Source organism: Nicrophorus vespilloides, unplaced genomic scaffold (assembly GCF_001412225.1).
Source record: "Nicrophorus vespilloides isolate i.1.1-1 unplaced genomic scaffold, Nicve_v1.0, whole genome shotgun sequence".
Taxonomy (NCBI): Eukaryota; Metazoa; Arthropoda; class Insecta; order Coleoptera; family Silphidae; genus Nicrophorus; species Nicrophorus vespilloides.
Window position 1 is genome coordinate 1 of NW_017097255.1, and position 19,671 is coordinate 19,671.

The window sequence follows — 19,671 nt, forward strand, 5'->3', positions numbered from 1 at the left end:
GTATAGATACTTTCCTGTGCTCTTATCCGTATTGCTGTAATACGCGTTCGAAGTTGAAAAATTGAAATTAAAACGGTCGAAAAAGCAGTGTCTTCACATTTCATTGATTTACTCGAAAACTATAATAGATAGAATAAATCCAATAATGCATATGAAAGCTGAATGTTTGGGGAATCCAGCAAGTATAGATACTTTCCTGTACTCTTATCCGTATTGCTGTAATACGCGTTCGAAGTTGAAAAATTGAAATTAAAATGGTCGAAATAGCAGTGATTTGCTTAAAGTTACTTAATTAATTTACTAGAAAGTGGAGGGAAAAAAATTGATTTGGATTAACATTAATTATTTTATTATCACTTAAAAATTTGCAAATTTGTTTTTGTGGTAAAAGAGTTTAAAAATATATTAATATCTTTATAAAACTTACTTTGTATATACCTATAGAAATAACAGATAAACCTATTTTTCAATTTGTATGAGCATTGAAATTTTCCTCTCGGTTGTTTTTGCAAGCATAGTTGTTGTTGATATTGAGAGTTCTCTGCGCAGATTATATGAACATGTAACAACGTTTGATTGCGAGGTCTTGAATGAAGGAACCCTCCACCATTAGAATTGATTAAAATCATCAAATCTAATTCTAAATGCAACGATAAAATACGTTCTAAAGTGCACAATAAATTAGATAATTGCAATGCACAAGTGAATCAATTCCGATTCTTATTTGTATCCCTATCATCTTTAACAAAGCGTCAATTTACAGGACAATTTTTGCATTAAACTTTGCGTTTATTAAGGGCACAGTCACTTAACCACCGTATATGAAAGGCGCGCAGGATTTGCATTTGCTGCAGTCGCATTTTAGCTCTTGATCAAATACATTCAATACAGTCAACCACTATGAAGCTCTTCAAAAAGTTATCCTTCTTCGCCATTGTTTGTCTCCTGTGCTTTAATGTTGTAATGGGTAAGTTAAATTTATTTTTACTAAATATCACAACTAATTGCACAATTATTGCACAGGGATGAGCGAATACAACTGCGAGAAGACTCTTGATTGCAACGGGCCAAACAGTCTCTGCATCAAGAATCGGTGCATCTGCATGAAGTAAGTAAAATCCTTTATTTTATACATATATGCTTGTAGAGACATGCGGAAAAACGTTATTTTGACTGCAATTTGTGTCACTTTTTGTATTGCAAAATGCTGCGAAAATTTTGTGCGGTTATACAAAAATTATTTCATTTCAGGAGTCACAAATGGGATGAAGAAAACTATGAATGCGGCACTGAGTCAACCTACGAACCTCCCCCTCAGAAAACACCGGAACCAGACGGTATACAATTTTTTCTTTTTTGTTTTACGAAATTGTACCTATTTTTATTGATATCGTTTCGGTATCTTTTTAGAGATGACAATTTATTCGGTAACTTTAGCAAATTTCTCATACTGCAAACAATATTATTTTATAACATTATCTCACAAGACAAATTTCCATTTTTTCTATGAAATTTATTGTTGCAACTCGCAAATTTTTAATAAAGTCATATATTCTGTTGAAAATTTACTAAAATCACGGTAATTTTAAAATATATATATTTTATGAAAGAAAGCAACTTGCTGTAATAAATTAAATTTTCATTTTTCCTACATACATTTTTTAAATTAGATTTTTTCAACAAAAAATCAATCAGTCAAACTAAATTTTAATTCATCAAAATAAAAATTTGTGGACAAAATTATTTTTGTATACATCAATGATATGTTTATTCTTTTTTATAGTCATATCCGGTTTCAAACAGTCCGGTATATAGACAGAAGCATTTATACAATTCATTAATTGATAGCAGATTTTAGTTAATTTACTATACTCCATATTTTAATCATTTTTAGGTTGTGTCTTTGTTAGGTTTTGTAAATATAATTTTCCATTCCTATGTAACTTATTCCAAGCATGTTTTCGTTTTGATTAACCATATCTACGACATTTCATTATTATTTCTATTTTTATTACATTTTCATATTCAGTAATTAATAATTTTTTACTCTATTAACTTTAAAATCTTTAAACTTTATGTAACGGTTATATTTAATATTTTATACTAACAAAAGTTTTGAGAAGTAGAATCAAAAAATTGGATTAAATATGACGAAAACTAACGTAAATATATTCAATGAGAAATAAATTAAACTGAGTTAATCGAAATATCTTATTGAACTCTGTTGATCCGAATTTTCTAATATATTGTAATTTACGCAGATCGATCTGTTTTTCTTCATAGGCTTCATAACAATCTCCTCTGGGCATAGATTGGATAACTTCAACATACTCTTCGTAAACTTTGATTTATAAGTATATAAAGTATATAACCAAACAAACATAATTAAGTATGAAAAAAATAAAATAAAACTGTATAACAGTAAACATAGTAATAATAGTTAAGCATATGCAGTAATGTATTATTTTATCCTTTAAAATGCTGTATTAAAAATCAAATAAAAAAAATCTTTGTTAAATCAATGTTTTGTTTTTTTTTTGAATCCTTCATGACCATACAAATCCTTATTTTCATTTATAATTCTTAATAATTTTTCAAATCTGTCTTCTAACTAAAAGTGTATTTAACTTTTATGTAACTTTAACTGCAGTCATTTTTTTATCTGTATAATTTTTGAGTGTTTTTTCATGTTTAATAACATTGAATGAATCATATAAATTAATTGACTAATTTGTTTCTTCCTATTCAATCTATTTACTAATTATCTAATTTTGTCTTTATAACAATTATTCACTAATTAGGTAATTAATTTATGAGCATATGTCTATTCTGCATCCTCGGTTTACGTAATTGAATACTTGAAAAGCTACAACACATCAATTTATAAACAGCGATCTATGAGTATTATATAAACATATGATGCGTGAGTCAAGCATATTAATATAAATATGGATATTATGTACCAAATTAAAATTTACATTCAATCCATAAAAGCATAATACGTTTTGTGATAAATTTAAATCATAATTGTAAACAGAGAGAAAGCTTGTTTTATTACTTTTTAATTTATTCACTAACTGTATTTCGGAATCATCCTGAACTCCAAAAAAAAATGTAATCATAACGGTTAATGGTATGTCATGTTTTTTTTTGTGAAACTTAATTGAACGGAAATTTTCCAGTACTAATTTATTTTAAATTGTACCGACTCATCGGATGACATTAAATGAAAAGCGTTTAGGCATTTGCGTATTTTTTTACGAAAGAATATATTGTATTAATAAAAAATATATAACTTATACAAGGAAAGAGTTATGCGAGAATAAAGTTTGAGTGTATCGATCGAATACTCAACCGGATATGGGTTGATTGGTGAATCCCCTTGGATTGTAGAAGTTGGTGCTCCTACCTCTATTATATTCTAAGGGTTTATTGACGATGCCTTCGAACAGGACGTTCTTGTTGTCCCTCCTGTAAATGAAAAAGGCGAAGGGATGGTCGGCAATCACATTTGGATTGGAAGCTCCCATCAGTGGTATGACTACAGCACCAGTGGCAGCAGCGGCAATAGTTCCGCGTTCATCTACAGTAATCTTGGTTTTATGCACGATGTTGTCAATGAAAATTGGTTTATTGGTCACGATTCCACTCAAATTGGCTTTGTCTCCAAAAATATCGCGGATTCCCAACTGAAACACAACAGTTGAAAGAAAACTATGCAAATTATAACGTTAACTTACTGTTTGTAAAGGTCTGCTCAATTCCGTAGAGAATTCGATTTCAAACCTTGGAATTTCGAATTGCACTTCGGCCATCTCCAATTTATCCACGATATTCCTAAAGGACGCGTGCTGTAAATCCTTGATCAAGGCGTGAATATTGTTTTTCACGCGTGGCAGCAGAATTAGCATTGCGTATTTGTCATCCTGTAATAACAATAATTACTTGGGGAACATTGAAATTACCAATGATAATATTACGCTGTATGGGATTTCCAATGCGTGGGCGTCGATGTCCTCGATAAGCTTGTAGTTCAAATTATCGGTATTCTGCATCATGTAGGCATTTACGCATTGCCTGTTAGGCATTTGGAAGCATTTCACAACAGTCTGTTTGTGGTCGAAGGATTTCTTCCAAAGTCCTTTGAAGTACAATGCGTTCATGACCACCATACCAGCGTCCGGCCTTACGTAGTCACTGTTCACGATCTCATTAATAGAGCCTCGAGTGATATTAGAAACCAAGCTGTTGATCAAATGCGCTGCCGCTTCAGAGTTAGTGAAATCTAGTGTCTTCACAAAACCTCTATAGTATTTCTCGATTGTTTTCCTGTAGGAATCCGAAACGGTTAACTTATTGGAGGCGAATATTCCGTTCACCGATTCTAATAAAGAATGCGCGCCTCTATCCTGAAATCGAATACAATCAAATAAAATTGATTATATGATATTATCAAAGCTTACAGATAGGTCGTAAAGCAAAGGTTCGAGTTGTTTCCTAACATCGTTTTGGTTCAACGGCAATCGAAGGGTCTTCACTATTTCTTCAGCGCAGTTGCCTTTGGCTCCTTCCAAAACCATCCCCAAAGTCGCTTTGATACTGGCAGGCGATATGAATACATTTTCATCAGAGGCAACCTCCTAATAACAACAATTAATACCAAGGGTTTCTACATAAAGCATAGATAAATTCATCATACCCTGAGTAATTCTAAGTCGAAATAGTTGAAGCGTTTGCTGATGGCTTGTTCTGGCTCATTAAGCGGTGTTAAATTCGGCGAAAGATTCGGATAGTTGTTGGCACCCGAGGCTGGAGCTGCAATATTTTGAAATATTTTCGATTAAAGTAATCAGTTAACCTTAGGGTCACTGCGCAAAGCTTAAAATATATTATATATATTTTAAAAACAAGTCTACGAGTTCTTTTGCACGTGATCAACAAAATGACTACCTGAGAATAAGAGAAATATCCAGATCATGTTTTTGTTGTGTTACTTATGTCAGGTGTTAAACGAGCGAGGTAGTTATTGCGTTGGGCACACTTGTACTGGCCACTGGTCAAAACCAATGCAATGTCGCAGGCAGCGACCTTGGAATTCCCGTGATACTGGTCGACCGTTTATGCGAGATTCAGTGTTTTCTGCTGCGCCATGCCCAAGCAGACACGAAATAGTTACTAATTAATAATCATATCAATGAATGGGTTATTCCGAGCATTCAATCAAATTATCTACTTTGATATTGAACGCTTGGGTATTTCCAATGCTTTTTTCGTGTCCATAAAGAAAAGTATTACTACACGAAAACATTTATTTTCACTACATTGTTTTTTTTTTGTTTTTCTTCTCTACAGCAACTTACTTACCGTTCAAATTAGTCTGGTCCAGGCTGTTATCGCCGAAGCGACTCGGTGTGGGGATTGGATTCGAATCCAACGGGTTTTCCACCTTTCCAACGAAGAGGATGGTATGCGTCGTTTGATCCTCGATGAAGAAGAGGAACGGATGTGTGGCATTGAAGTCGATCTGCGCATCGCCGAACTTGTTTGCAATCTGGATAGCTGTTAGATAAAAGTTAGAGTGATCACTTAACGATTCTAGCTATAGTTACTTGTTGAAGCATAAGCCACGCTTCCTTCTTCGTTGACCTCAATTCCTGATTTCTGCATGATGTTGGATACCTGGAGTTGCGCACCGCCACTCCTTAAAATTCCCGGAAGACTCGCAGTATTTTGGAATAACGACACTAATCCCAACTGGAAATGAACTCATAGTTATCTAAATTACCAAGGGAAAAGAGTCATTGCATTACTGATTTCAAAACGTCCGTCATACTGGTTTGGAAGTCGAATTTGAATTTAGGCAGGATCAGATCAACTTTTGTCTTGTCCATCAAACCAATGTGGTTCTTCAACTTAGTGATGGTTAACTGCTTGATGAGGTCCTCCAAGCCAGCCTTAGCATTCGGCAACATGATAATCATCGAGAATTTGAGTCCCTGCGCGTAATAAAAAAAAATAATTACATTTATTACTTTACATTTAGAAAGAGGCATTACTTTATAGGGGATGCGAATCAGTTTGGCGTCGAGTTCCTTGGAATGCGTGAAGAAGTAAACGTCCGTATTGGCCATGTACTCCACCTGGATGGTATTTTTCGGCGTAAGATAAAATCCGCCGGTTTTTGTCTCGTTCTTAGGGAATTGATGGTACCAGAAACCCTTGAAGTAAATAGCGTTGGCGATGAACATAACCGCATTATTAACATCATCTGCAAACAATCATTTTTTTTTCGTTAAACGTGCTTAATAATAATCAATATATCATTTTCTTACCTGGAGTCACGAGTTTATTGATTCTACCCATGGTCAACTTGTCCACCCACGCGTTAATAGTGTTGCTCGCCCTCTGGGCATCCGCGAAATTGGTAGGCTCGATCTTTGTCCTGTATTTCTCGCATGCTTTCGCCTGGAACAACTGCTGAGGTTGTATCTTTTCATCCAAGAAAACACGAGTACCCAATTTCAGAGTGTACAGCTCGTTGGAATCTATAGGTTGGGAATCGTCGCATCCGTACTTCTTGTAGTTCTGTAATTAGTTTTACATTATTTCACTTGTTGTTATTTTTTTTTTATTGAACTGCTGATTTACTTGTAGAGAGTCGATGATGTTGCTGTATTCCTGTCGAACGAACGTCTTGTTCTGGTGGAATTTAAGGACCTCGCGAAGCTCGGTTTCGGTTGTTCCAGCGGCGGCTTCGTATACGAGCGCCAGGACGATTTTCAAGCTGATCGGCGAAATAATGATGTTGCCGCGGTTCTCCTTGACCACAGCCTAACAAACAAGTAAGATCAGAGCGATTCTAATTAAAGGTTTAAGATTAATACCTTGAGAAGTGTCCAGTCGAATTCATCCATAAGACCGTTCTCGTATAAGGGCATGTAATCGTCATGTTCGATCGATTGCGCTGCATTTGCTAACGATATTAGCGGCGAGCAGAGCAATACACCTATTAAGTAATTAAATTTGATGTAAAATACGTTTCTTGTTTCATTATTTTTTTTCATCGATTTTTCACTTACCGAGCAGCAAAAATGTGGACATCTTGTAAAGAACGTCTGCTGACCCTCTGAGATACGTCGCGCGTTGAGGTCACCACTGGATAAAGAATGCTCCGGCAGCGTGTATATAAATAAACAAAACAACACTTTAGATACCGATAAACACAACTGATTCGACGAGCAGCGGAGCTCGAATAGCGCTTCGGCTTTGGCGCAGGAGTTCAATGCTTCAGATCGGGCATTTCGAGCATTCCTGAATAGGCCCAGCCAATGGAAAAACAATAAAGCCAGCAAACAGGTAGAGCGCACCTGACGTCACAGGGAAATCCTGACCTTGACGGGATCATAAACTTGACCAGGCTACTTTTATTTTGCACCGCAATCGGAGATCGCCGTATTCAAAGATCTCTCGGTTTCTCTCCGACGCTTGCCAATCCTTCAAGGACTCTCTCTGTCTCGTCATGCTGGTTCTGATAACTGGTTCCTTCATGAACACCACCCTGGTCGCAGACGGCGATAACCACGATGTCCTGTGTCCGGTGGTGCCGGAATCTCTTTTTGGTTTTGTGGACGACGAACAGGATGCCTATAGTGGATTTAGCGGAATCGCAATCGCTGACACCGTATACTTTTTCTACAATTTGCTTGGGTAATTGCATTTAATGATTACGCAAGGCGACCACAGGAAACTGCGATACGAAGAAAATTGCACGCACAAAATTACATTTCTTTTTTGATACACTAGAGCATTATTTATTTCTAAATGAAGCTAATAATTTAAATAAAAAATTCAATATACAAAATGTACATTGAATCAAATCAAAGATCATTTTTATTAATTAAGTCTGTGAAGAAAACAATCAACTTTAGAGCAAATAATAAAATTGGTTTGCAGCGGTTAACTTTTTATTGTATTATTATATTAAATATTTATAATTATATTATTGCAATAAATATAATTATTATAGGCAGAAAGACTTCGATCTTTAACTTTTTGGCTCAAAAATTAGTAAATTATTAAATTAATATATATGTAAAGAGTAGTTATACCAAATATTTCGATGACATTGAGTATAATTAACGAAGTTAATATTTATAACCCAAAAAAAATATATTTTCGTACCGTAATTATATAATAATAATGTTTTAGTGCATAAAAACTATAGCAACAAATATGGAATATTAATAAATAATTATAGAAATAATACATAAAATAAGTTGCAGATCTCTAATATTTTTTTTAACGTAATTCTTTCTTTGTTATTAAATGTCTCATAAGAATTTTTTTTGTTAATGGTAATAAATACAAACACATTATTAATTAAGGTTAATATAAAAAAATCTTTTGTATCTTTTGAGATTGTATTTTTTACTTCAAATTTAAGTAAATAATTAAAAGAAAAGACAATAAAAGATTGTATGTAAATACTTAAGAAAATAAAAAACGTACATAAGTAAAAACAATATCGTTTATAGTGAATTTCTGTACTCGTCGAAGACAACAATAAACATGAATAGAATAATAACATACATTCTTAATGAGCTTCAAGATTAAAAGAACTCTGGGAATTTCTGCTCATTTATTTCGACAGAAATTCGTTATAAATAAATAACAAAAATAAAGCACGTATTTTTGTTTCTGTTGTTACCGTTTAAGAATTTTTCTTTTCATGTTTAAACTTAGGAGAAAAATATATAAGAACTAGGGGATTTACTAATCATCGTTTCGGAATGATATAGAGATTAAATTTTAAGTAATAATTAGTAAGTCAATGTTTGCGTTTTCCAACAATAATAATAACCGAATGCACTTGATGAATATAAAAAACAGAAGTACAAATAAACAACAATCACCAGTCACGAGACGCCTTGACCGCTGCTGCAGATGAATACTTATTGTTGAAGCATCTTCCTCATATCCTTGCATATTCATTTCAATGCTATACTATAATTTTGAAATAATAAAAAGAATAAATATATCATTAGTCTATAGGAATTGACAATTAAAACTAAATTTTAATTTACAAAATAACTTCTAAAAAATTAGTACACAATTTTTTTTTTAATAATTATTTATAGAAATTTAAGAAATATAATTTGGATTTGACGCTGATTGTTTGTATAATCAAAAGGAATATAGTTTTCTTTCAGTTAAATTAAAAAAATCACTTTTATTAAAACAGCTGATGTTAACTATTACAGTTAACTATTTTAAGTGAGCTACAAAAAATATATAATTTTGCATGCGTTTATTGAATGTTATGTAAGTGAATAGTAACATAATAATACTAATAACATGTGCTAACTGTATATAATATCAGGTCAATCAACTTTCTGAACAAGTCAACTATAAAAAAAAATAGTGAATGAAAAAAATAAATAGAAAATTAATTACAAATTATTGATAGAATTCAAGCAAAATCTTGAATGGTGTCAATTGATAAAAATATTTATTATGTATTGATTATGATTTAATAATATTTCATATACAGTGGAACCTCGCTTAACGAGTTTAATCCGTTTCAAAATTTCCGGATTTTTACTTGTATATTGAAACATATTAAAAAATACACATAATATTTGTACACAAGTTTCAGAAATGATGCGAAACCTCGCTCGTTAAGCAAGTCATTTTTCTTAGAATTCATTTTATGTTATGCGAGGTGTTCGTTAAGCGAGGTTCTACTATATAGAGAATGTATGTAAGTATATTAACAAAGTAATTAACCTTGGAAATGATTCCACGTTTTTCCTAATTGAACTAATCATGATCACGTGCAGTACTCTAATCGTGCTGGAAATAACTTATGACAAAGAAGTAATATTGCATGCGACTATAATCATTTTCTCAAATCTTGGTTTCAAAGATTCGTGAGCAAATTTATTGCTAAATAAAAGTTGAAAAGAAGGTTTTCTTTTAATATGACAATAAATTTTCATTTACTTCGCTAAAGCTCTGATCTAAAGCAGATTATCATACCTATACTTGTAATATATGCTATAATTACTGCTTAATCCAGATTTATACGGATGTAATTATACATTTCCACTTTCCCTAATTATTTTGTCAAAAGAGTGTACATGTATGTTTTCAATTTGTGAAACAAAGCGTGAAAATGAAAGTTTCACAAAACACCTTGAAATACATACTTCTGTTTATATTCCTCTTATCGTTATAGAATCATCTCATAACACGTTCAGCACTGTTGGATATAAATTAAATATTTATTATGCATTCAGACCTCGGCATTTCGGAAGCAGCTAAACATATTTTTTTGTTTAATTCCATCAATTTTTTATATAAAAACATTTAAATGTCAACGAACCTTTCTTTAATAATAATATTTTTTTAAATGAGAGAAACCATTGATACTACGATTTTTAATTGTAGTAATCATAGTAATACCAATAATTTTATTTAACCATCATGTTTTCATCAAAACTAACCTTGTCTTATAGCAGTTGAATTCCTATACTGTAAACGTTCACTTAACGTACAAATAATATCAATTTAACTTTTGAAATAAAATTTCCTTGATTAAACCCCGTAATTCAAACTACGGCCTAAAGTTTCTATCCGACCGGCCGTAGATTCTAAAACAATAGCTGAATATTATGAAAGTAGCTACATATTAGCATGAAGTTATATATTAAATATAAACATTGGATGACGGCAAATTAACGTTCGTATGAATGTCGAGTACGCTCGTGCGAACGTAAATGCATATGGGAATTATTCGTCCGATTAACGTACATGCACTTATCGTATGTCAACTTATGTAATACAGGTATAGTATTCATGTTTATTATATTAATACTAGCGCCAAGCTGAATCGATTGCTGTTTTTATCAGTATTTATCAATTATTGACAGTGTTAATTAGTTTGTTCTATTAATAGAAAATATAATCATTCTAGCTTAATAAATGTTCCCTAAAAGTTTTTTTTATTGATATATCTATAAAATAACATAACTTTAAATACAGTGGAACTTCGCTTAACGAGGTTCCAAAATTTCCGGATTTTTACTCGTATAATCAAGTACTCTTATAGTGAAACAATTGTAGCAAATGATGTAGCAGGCACACAATCCACAATTCTCATTTTTCTTACAATTAATTTTGCTCGTTAAGCGAAATCTTCGTTATACGAGGTGATCGTTATGCGAGATTCCATTGTATTTTTATAATTTTGTAAACAAAAATATATATGACGTACTTCTGTTGGTAATGTATTCTGCAAACTTGATTGCTTTTTATTATTAACTCATAAATAAAGTATAGTTACTGCTGATAGTTTCACAACAACACATTTGTCTATAAATAAAAATGTTATCTCTTTTATTCAATTATATCAGAAAAAAAACAAATTTGTTTTCTACACATTGAACATTATATGACTTATGCTTTTGTTGAATTAAAATTTAATTTTATTTTTTGATGCAAATCGAATATTTATTGAAAATTTTCTATATCTATTTGATTCGAAGTACAAAGATGAATAATAATAGCCATTCCTATAGTGTTTTTTTAATAATCAAGTAGTTTCAAAATTTCCGGATTTTTAGTCGTATAGTGAAACACATTCAAAAATGCATATGATATGTGTACACAAGTTTTGAAAATGATGCAGCAAGCACGCAATCCGGGACTTCTCTTCTCATCATCATTCGTTATGCAAAACGTCGCTCGTTAAGCGAGGTTCCACTGTACATATTTTTTCAATGTGAAAAAGCATATAAAATAAGACATTCCTATGAGCTTAGACATCTGTTGGCTATGGTATAGTGCAGTAAAAACCAAAACCAGAAATGTACAATGTTGTTTTCGGTTCTGTTAAAAGAGATAGGGAAATCCAAGAAACTTGTTTGGATAGACACATAAATCAATATTTTGAAGAGAACATAGAAACACACTCACATTTTTTTTTGTGGGGGCAAACAAAAGCCTTCGGGCGGTTTCGTTCTTAACAATAGCAAACGAAAGAGACTGGTGACGAGTAGAATGCAATGTTCCACCTTTGTACCGTTTCCATCGAGATTACATAACGAAGAACTGCGCAAATGGATTACAATGCGCAATGATCTATTTGTTTTCAAAATCAAATTGATTTATATACATTTATTACAATATAATCTTCTGATTTGAAACAAACATTTATACAAAAAAAAAATAGTAATTTTATTTATGAAAGTAGATTATTTAAAATATTCCAATAAATTAATATTATTTACAAATTTATTGTAATAATTTTTAAAACAAGTTAAATAAGTTTATACAATAATAGTTAAAATAAATTAAAAAATCACTGACTGACTTAAAATAAATTAAAAATAAATGTACTACAAAATATATGCAGTTTTCAAGGCCATAACGATCATTTAAAAAAAATCTTGTAAACCTTCACAGTCAAATTTACATTACTTCTTATGCAAAATGAAATAAACTAATGTTTACTAGGAAAGTAATATACTCATACCTGCTACCTCCAAACAGTGGCGGATCTATAGAGGGCCCAAATAAATATTTGTTTAGAGCCAACAAATAGTAATATTAACTGACTTTCTTAACAAGAACCGACATTTCACGTTTGTATCTATGATTTTCTCTATTTCAAATCCAGTTAGATTTGGGAATTTTCATGTAATCTATACATATTCTGAAATAATTATAACAAAAGATTCATAAAATCTTATTGAAGAATTTTAATTTAATTTATACTTTTTAAATATTTTTTATGTAATAAAATATGTTGAGATCATATTCTATGTTCAATGTATTGTTGCAATATTTATAAAGAGCCACGAGTTGGGAAATACCTTACTGAAATTTCCATAACTTCAATGATACAATTTTTATTGCATTACATAATTTCTTACAGTTTATTAAAACATTAACATTTGATTTATATATAAAGTCAATCAAATTTATAAGAAAAACAATATTTTGAAATATAGATAATCGATGAAATATTTCAAATGTCTGTATGAAATGTAAATATCTGTTATTAGAAGGACATTTAGATGTAGATCCACAAACTATGTTGTAGTTGTGAACAAATTATAACGTTTTTATTATATATTAAGTGTAGTATTTCTCAAGAATTGTCTCTCAAATTGTCTCTCAAATCTTCATAACTATAAATGGATCTATAGCAGATGTGGTCAGACTTTATGAATTGAGCCTAAATTTATTAATTTTCTCTTGTATATATGAACAAGTAGCATGTACTATTGAATAAATGATTGTATTTCAACAACTGTATGTTACGTAGTTGCCTATAACGATAAATTGTTCTGTAAATATACTTTATCATAAATAGTTATTATTGTCTTATATTCTATCAGTTTCTTTCGAAACTTTTATTGTTATTGAAAATTAGTATTATTAAATACTTGAATAATTGTTATATAAAAAAGGCATCACGAAGAATATTTAACAGTAAAAACATTATAGATTACAACATAATTTAACAGTATTTAAATTTGAATAAATGATAGGAAAATTTAAAAGTGTCGCCAACCTTTATACATATACAAATTATGTTTTTAGGTTGGTAGTGCAGTTGCCGAAGAGAGATGGCGAAGGTACGTGTCTGCTGTCAAACTCTGTTGTTAAAATCGAATTTTTAGTGCAAATTTTGAAAAAGAGTTAACGTTCCTATTGGAGTCAACTGGTTTTCAATTATATTATGCTCCACTCCATTTCTGGAACAATGACCCATCACGCGTACGGAAAGACTAATTTTGAGAGGGAGAAGGCTTCTGGTGCTGGCTCCCTGGATCAGGACTATTCTGTGGGAATTGACCCTGCCTCTGGAGTCTTCTTTAATTCAGATTATAGAAGGTAAACATTGTCATTACTATTGGCACAAATACGTTTCTATCATGAACTTTTTAGACATGAAGACCTCAAAGAAATGCTTGATTCAAATAAAGATAATCTGAAACTTGAGGCTATGAAGAGGATTATTGGGGTATTACACTTTTGTTTATTCTCTGTATATACCATTTTTATTCATGGGTTTTCATTGTAGATGATAGCCAAAGGCAGAGATGCATCATCATTATTTCCAGCCGTTGTTAAAAATGTAGTTTCTAAGAATATTGAACTTAAGAAACTTGTCTATTCATATTTGGAACGTTATGCTGAGGAAAAAGAGGATTTGGCTTTACTTTCAATATCTACATTCCAAAGAGCTTTAAAGGTTTGTCACTTTTAAATTTCTCGGAATGCATTATAAGAATTAATTTTGAAGGAACCCAATCAGTTGATACGTGCTGGAGCTTTAAGAGTATTGTCTGGCATACGAGTTAGTATGATTGCACCTATTGTGATGATTGCAATACGGGATGCTGCTGCTGACATGTCTCCCTATGTGAGAAAAACTGCTGCTCATGCCATCCCTAAATTATATAGGTAATGAATCAACGAAATAATTTTTATAATTTAAATTTATTTACATTTTTTCTTGATCTTGTAGTTTGGATAATGATACTAAACCAGAATTAATAGTGATTATAGAGAAACTTCTAGCAGATAGAACTGTTTTAGTTATAGGCTCTGCAGTAATGGCATTTACCAAAGTCTGTCCAGAACGCGTAGACCTTATACATAAGGTCTATCTTAAGCTCTGTGCCTTATTGGGCGACGTTGATGAGTGGGGTCAAGTAATCATTGTAAATATGTTGACCAGATATGCAAGAACACAATTCACGGATCCATGCAAGAACGTACTGTTAACAGCATTTTTGCTTTACGAAGTGCTATTTTCTTATTTATTATTTTAGGATAAAGACAATGGAGATCGGGCTTTTTATGATTCTGAATCGGAAGCTTCGGATAAAGAGAACACGCCTACATTGGATCCGGATCACAGGTTACTTTTGCGCTCCGCTAGGCCTTTGCTGCAGTCTAGGAATGCGGCTGTTGTCATGGCGGTAGCACAGATGTATCATCACATCGGCCCAAAAAGTGAGACGATCGCAGCGGTTAAAGCACTCGTCCGATTGCTCAGGTCGAATCCAGAAGTGCAGGAACTGGTGCTTAAGACTATCCTCACGATGACTGTAACTAGGAAGGGCGCGTTCGACGTCTACCTGAAAAGCTTCTTCGTGAGAACTTCCGATTCAACTAGGATTAAGCTCTTAAAATTAAATATACTAACGAATATTGCTAACGAGAGTAACATATCCATCATACTGAGAGAACTGGAGACTTACATTTCTAGTTACGATGATGATTTTGTGGCAGCAACTATACAAGCTATTGGTCGTTGTGCGTGTTTCATAACAGCTGTCACAGATACGTGCCTTAGCGGTTTGGTCACGCTACTCTCAAATAAAAATGAAGTCGTCGTGGCGGAAAGCGTTGTAGTTATTAAACGATTGTTGCAAACACAGGCCGCCAATCCGAAGGAAATCATCCAGCAGATGATTAGATTACTGGATAGTATAGACGTTGCTCAAGCTAGGGCTTCAATCATCTGGTTGTTAGGTGAGCACTGCAGAGACATTCCAACCGCTTCCAACGTCCTGAAGCGGGCGGCCAAATCATTTTCAAACGAGGAAGACATCGTTAAGCTGCAAGTGCTGAATCTTGCTGTTAAATTATATATTTCTGACAAGGAACAGTACGACTTACTATGCCAATACATCTTTAACTTATCCAAATACGATCAGAATTATGATATTAGGGACCGAGCGCGGCTGTTACGTAATTTTATAGACAATCCTAGCAACAAATTGGCTGCTTCTGCAGCAAAGATTTTTTTGAGCTGCAAACCGGCTCCTACATATAGAACCAGTGAAGGTACATTACATAATCAATTATTTTAACTGTATACCTACACATTTGTTTATTGTAGAATCAGATTTGTATCAGCTGGGATCTCTTTCGCATTCCATAAATTCTAAGGCCAACGGCTACGAGCCGCTGCCACCATGGCCTGAAGTCGCTCCTCCGAATGTAAGGGAAGTCGAACCCGCCCAAGTGGTTAGCACCCAATCCGAAGCCAAGCTTGAGAAAATTTTCCATTCTTGGGAAACGGAGAGCTCTTCCGAGTTGTCCGAGGAAGCTGAAGGCAGTGGGGAAAGTGACGAATCTTCGGAATCTGAGTGAGTTATTAATTATTTGTAGAATATATAACAATGATGCTAATTGTTGTTTCAGTAATAAGAGCAGTTCATCTGATGAACATACTTCATCTTCGTCAGATTCTTCTTCCGGAGATGAAGATGACGAGGACGAAGAGGAAGAAGAAGAAGAGGAGGATAGCAGTCTCGAGACGGAGGAAGGAGACAATGTAATACTCACCGAGCCAGAGGCAGAGAAACTGTTCGACAATGTACCGCAAAAAAAGACTGAGAAGTCCAACTTAGATTTATTATTGGACTTAGAAATGAATGATCAGAACTTCGGTGGTGGTCCCATATTGACTCCATCATTGGGAGGATTCTTGTCACCGGTCACGAGCGTCACCAACAATGTGCAGGCAATACAAGTCGTCCCATCGGTGGATATACCTATCAAAACCTCCGAAGTACTGAACCGCATTAACGGTAAAGGATTGAGTATCTCCTACAGGTTTACAAGGAACCCGCACCTGTTTTCTCCAAGTATGGTCAACTTGAACCTAGTGTTTACCAACAGCACTTCTGAAGAGATTTCTGATATCAGAGTAGGAGAGAAGACTTTATCACCGGGAATGTCTGTACATGAGTTTGCATGTATAACAAGCCTTAACCCGAATAGCAGTTTACCAGGCACACTGGGAATTGATTTCAATGATTCGTTGCATCCGGCCAATTTACAAATTATTTCTTCATTGGGTACGAATCTTCGAATAAGTTGTTATTTATAATTCTGTCACGACAATATTTTAGGATCTTCAAATATATGCTTAAAACCTGATGTTGGGGAGCTTCTAAGGCCAGTTACGATGTCGGAAGAATATTTCCTTAAGGAGCAGATTAAACTTAAAGGTATGAACGAGCATGTAGGCATTGTCTCCTGTAAGGAAACCAACTTAAAGCAGAAAATCTACCAGGCCGCTAATTTGGGATTGTGTCCGAGCCACGACAATGATCTTCGGTAATAAATCAATATCAATGTTTTGTTAATAATTTACTAAAATGTTGAATCCTCAGGTTCGCTGGTCAAACACTGACCTCGTCTTCTTTAGTTTTGGTGAGTGCAACGAGGAAGGATGTTGAGGTAACAATAACAGTTAATTGTGAGAAACTCGTGTTGGGATCAATGCTGTTGAATACATTGAAATCTGTGCTCCAATAATTCCGCAGCAATAACTAATTATTATTAACCTGGTATATTTTTGACAGAGGACTAAATTATATAACATTGAACCAAATATGAATGATGTGTAGCTCTCGATTTCGTTTTTGCTAATTTTTGTATTTCCTTGAATGCCGCTTCGTCCCTTAAGTTTACTGTACAAAGCGCCAAACTCATTTATTTATATATAGAAAAGTTTATATTTTATTATAACTGTTACTATTCTTCTTTTTTTTCGATAATTAATATTCATTCACCAAATTAACAAATGCCAATTTTTGAAATGAAATTTCAAACATGTATATGCTGTTTTGATATTAAATTTAAAAAAAGAATTATAATAAAAAATATATATTATAAGTTTTCGTTTTCTTGAATTATCTACAATCTTTACAGTAAGGTCAGATATATACATACAAATAAAGATGTCATTGAAATGATTTGAATTGAATGGAGCTTCTTTGAATGATGACCTAGTTATTTAATGAGGATGTTTGTTGAGAAGCACTTAAGTGGAAGGTTACGAGATATAAATATATAGGTTTCGAGGAAAGAAATAAACATAATTATATTATAAATATATTTTTAATTACAAAGATTTTATTTACAGTGAATCCTAAGAAATGCTGAATTCTCGTGGATGAAGTAAATAAAATGAAAAATTTCATTTGAAACCTTACACATATATAAAAGAAATATCCAAAGTTCAAGAACAAAATTAATAATAATAAAAAAAACAACATTTAAGACACACACGTTGCACATTGAGAAATGGGAAAAGTGAAGTAATTATTTCCCTTACAATATCGAGCTCATAGATATTTGAATTTTGCACATCATAATGTCCCTAAACTAATATATCTTAATCACATTTTTTACTCAATCCCTTCCATACATGTTTACATATTCACAGACCTTTTTGTGAAACACCTCCTTTGAATTGTAATACATATCTGCTGCATCAGGATTTAATGGGTCATCAAAATTTAATAAATCCTATAATCAAAACAAGTAAAAAATTTGTAATTTTTGGATTTATTTTTACTTACTGTAAATAAATCATGCAAGCCCCATACAACATCATTCAGTTTCCTGATAGGAGACCAACCTAACCCGTCAACACTATGCTGTCTCAATAATGACAAGCATACTTCACCTGATTCATTTATATTTGGATGCCAAAGTTTTGTCAGGCACTTAACTTTTGGAGGCTAAAATTTCAATTTAATTATCAAATAAATCAATTTCTTTCAATTATTAATACTTACAACCATATTATATTCTTCTGGGACTTCTATTGCAAATCGGAACTTCCCTCCTTGCCAATACCCTTCAATAGGTTTCACAATTAACATAAATGAACTTAAATCATTAACGTTATCATAGCTAACTGTACAATTGGTAGGTAACAACATCTCTTGCACCTCTTTGATCAATAGCTTATCTCTTATTGAAATCCTGCTATTTGTGGTGTTTTGGTCTTGTTGTTTTTTTAGTCTTTGTGATAAGGTTATCATCTTGTTGGGTAGCATAAGACATCAATTATTCTACACTTCGCTAACATACATTACAAAGTTTACAAACAAATTTAAGGCATTTGTCAAATGCTTTTTTAGGTTATAGCTTCTGCGCCAAATTAACTATTAACTTTACTGAGTGATGGCAGCACAAGTCCTTAAGAAACAGTTTAGTTTTTATAATAAAATTATTTGAACTTTTAAAAATGCTCTTCCTCACCTATTCTTTCTTTATAAAACCTTATTAATTATAATTATAACTTGATGAATCTTCATCATCTTCTTATTCATATAGTTCTTCTTCTACTACTACTTCTTCTTCAGACGAATCTAATGATACATCTTGTATCGCTTCTCGACACTTATCAAAATTTGGCTCTTTATAATTATCGTCTCTTTCATATATATAATAAAAAATCACCAACGGGATGAACATACACATATTAAAAAACAGGACAAACCAATCTGCACAGCTTTCAATAGCCATCGTCGCACAATAATGATTTCACAAAACAAATGACGGAAATTAAAGAAATAATAATAGCCAATGGTGTGCTGATTTTCAGTTTATAAATTGTGTATAGCGTTCACTTTTGTTTATATTCCTGTTTATCTTAAACTTACATTTAATATTATGTATTCATACATATTTATTATATACAATCTTCAAATTAACTAAACAAAGAAGTTCATTGCTACCATTATACCTAGAAACTATTGAACATAACGTTTTATTCACTTCAAGCAAGTTGATTTGGATTTTGTTGACTAAGGAATAATACAACATGACTCAATATACTATATT

General features: G+C 32.5%; 4 protein-coding genes across 6 annotated transcripts; 2 read left to right on the forward strand and 2 right to left on the reverse strand.

Annotated features, from left to right (window-relative positions):
- Positions 1-828: 828 nt before the first annotated feature.
- On the forward strand, positions 829-2,377 carry LOC108559573. 2 transcript variants are annotated; one of them, XM_017916900.1, is made up of 4 exons: positions 829-967; positions 1,024-1,108; positions 1,252-1,337; positions 2,284-2,377. In XM_017916900.1, the coding sequence occupies exons 1-4, from the start codon at positions 901-903 to the stop codon at positions 2,352-2,354; spliced, it is 309 nt and encodes a 102-aa protein (XP_017772389.1). In that variant the 5' UTR covers positions 829-900; the 3' UTR covers positions 2,355-2,377. The 2 variants fall into 2 exon arrangements, with proteins under 2 accessions (XP_017772389.1, XP_017772390.1); XM_017916901.1 differs by having other exon boundaries at positions 831-967; positions 2,262-2,368.
- An 875-nt stretch (positions 2,378-3,252) lies between these two features.
- Positions 3,253-7,233, reverse strand: LOC108559574. Its single transcript, XM_017916902.1, has 13 exons — positions 7,080-7,233; positions 6,885-7,006; positions 6,649-6,831; positions 6,333-6,585; positions 6,057-6,268; positions 5,811-5,996; positions 5,610-5,754; positions 5,365-5,559; positions 4,700-4,815; positions 4,464-4,640; positions 3,981-4,409; positions 3,741-3,926; positions 3,253-3,689 (listed from the first exon to the last, which is right to left on the reverse strand). Exons 1-13 carry the CDS (start codon positions 7,099-7,101, stop codon positions 3,351-3,353), a joined length of 2,565 nt encoding a protein of 854 aa, XP_017772391.1. The 5' UTR covers positions 7,102-7,233; the 3' UTR covers positions 3,253-3,350.
- A 6,398-nt stretch (positions 7,234-13,631) lies between these two features.
- Positions 13,632-17,544, forward strand: LOC108559575 (AP-3 complex subunit beta-2). The gene is made up of 10 exons (XM_017916903.1): positions 13,632-13,902; positions 13,957-14,032; positions 14,093-14,263; positions 14,315-14,475; positions 14,540-14,789; positions 14,847-15,867; positions 15,923-16,172; positions 16,228-16,886; positions 16,941-17,148; positions 17,205-17,544. Exons 1-10 carry the CDS (start codon positions 13,748-13,750, stop codon positions 17,347-17,349), a joined length of 3,096 nt encoding a protein of 1,031 aa, XP_017772392.1. The 5' UTR covers positions 13,632-13,747; the 3' UTR covers positions 17,350-17,544.
- Positions 17,545-18,001: 457 nt separating this feature from the next.
- Positions 18,002-19,006, reverse strand: LOC108559571 (NEDD8-conjugating enzyme UBE2F-like). Of its 2 annotated transcripts, XM_017916897.1 has the most exons (4): positions 18,746-19,006; positions 18,618-18,679; positions 18,399-18,560; positions 18,002-18,345 (listed from the first exon to the last, which is right to left on the reverse strand). In XM_017916897.1, exons 1-4 carry the CDS (start codon positions 18,879-18,881, stop codon positions 18,229-18,231), a joined length of 477 nt encoding a protein of 158 aa, XP_017772386.1. In that variant the 5' UTR covers positions 18,882-19,006; the 3' UTR covers positions 18,002-18,228. The 2 variants fall into 2 exon arrangements, with proteins under 2 accessions (XP_017772386.1, XP_017772385.1); XM_017916896.1 differs by having other exon boundaries at positions 18,003-18,345; positions 18,618-19,006.
- Between the last annotated feature and the right edge of the window lie 665 nt (positions 19,007-19,671).

Bases quoted from the DNA above. Each gene is read 5' to 3' on its own strand.
- LOC108559574 (XM_017916902.1), bottom strand. From the start codon at position 7,101: ATGTCCACATTTTTGCTGCTCG. The intron at 6,586-6,648 runs GTAAATCAGCAG...AACTAATTACAG, and splicing joins ACATCATCGACTCTCTACAA to AACTACAAGAAGTACGGATG. The intron at 5,997-6,056 runs GTAATGCCTCTT...TATTACGCGCAG, and splicing joins TGATTCGCATCCCCTATAAA to GGACTCAAATTCTCGATGAT.
- LOC108559575 (XM_017916903.1), top strand. From the start codon at position 13,748: ATGCTCCACTCCATTTCTGGAACAATGACCCATCACGCGTACGGAAAG. The intron at 16,173-16,227 runs GTGAGTTATTAA...TTGTTGTTTCAG, and splicing joins GACGAATCTTCGGAATCTGA to TAATAAGAGCAGTTCATCTG. The intron at 17,149-17,204 runs GTAATAAATCAA...TTGAATCCTCAG, and splicing joins AGCCACGACAATGATCTTCG to GTTCGCTGGTCAAACACTGA.
- LOC108559573 (XM_017916900.1), top strand. From the start codon at position 901: ATGAAGCTCTTCAAAAAGTTATCCTTCTTCGCCATTGTTTGTCTCCTG. The intron at 1,109-1,251 runs GTAAGTAAAATC...ATTTCATTTCAG, and splicing joins AATCGGTGCATCTGCATGAA to GAGTCACAAATGGGATGAAG. The intron at 1,338-2,283 runs GTATACAATTTT...TTTTCTTCATAG, and splicing joins GAAAACACCGGAACCAGACG to GCTTCATAACAATCTCCTCT.
- LOC108559571 (XM_017916896.1), bottom strand. From the start codon at position 18,881: ATGCTACCCAACAAGATGATAACCTTATCACAAAGACTAAAAAAACAA. The intron at 18,561-18,617 runs GTAAGTATTAAT...TTGAAATTTTAG, and splicing joins CAGAAGAATATAATATGGTT to CCTCCAAAAGTTAAGTGCCT. The intron at 18,346-18,398 runs GTAAGTAAAAAT...TTTTGATTATAG, and splicing joins GCTTGCATGATTTATTTACA to GATTTATTAAATTTTGATGA.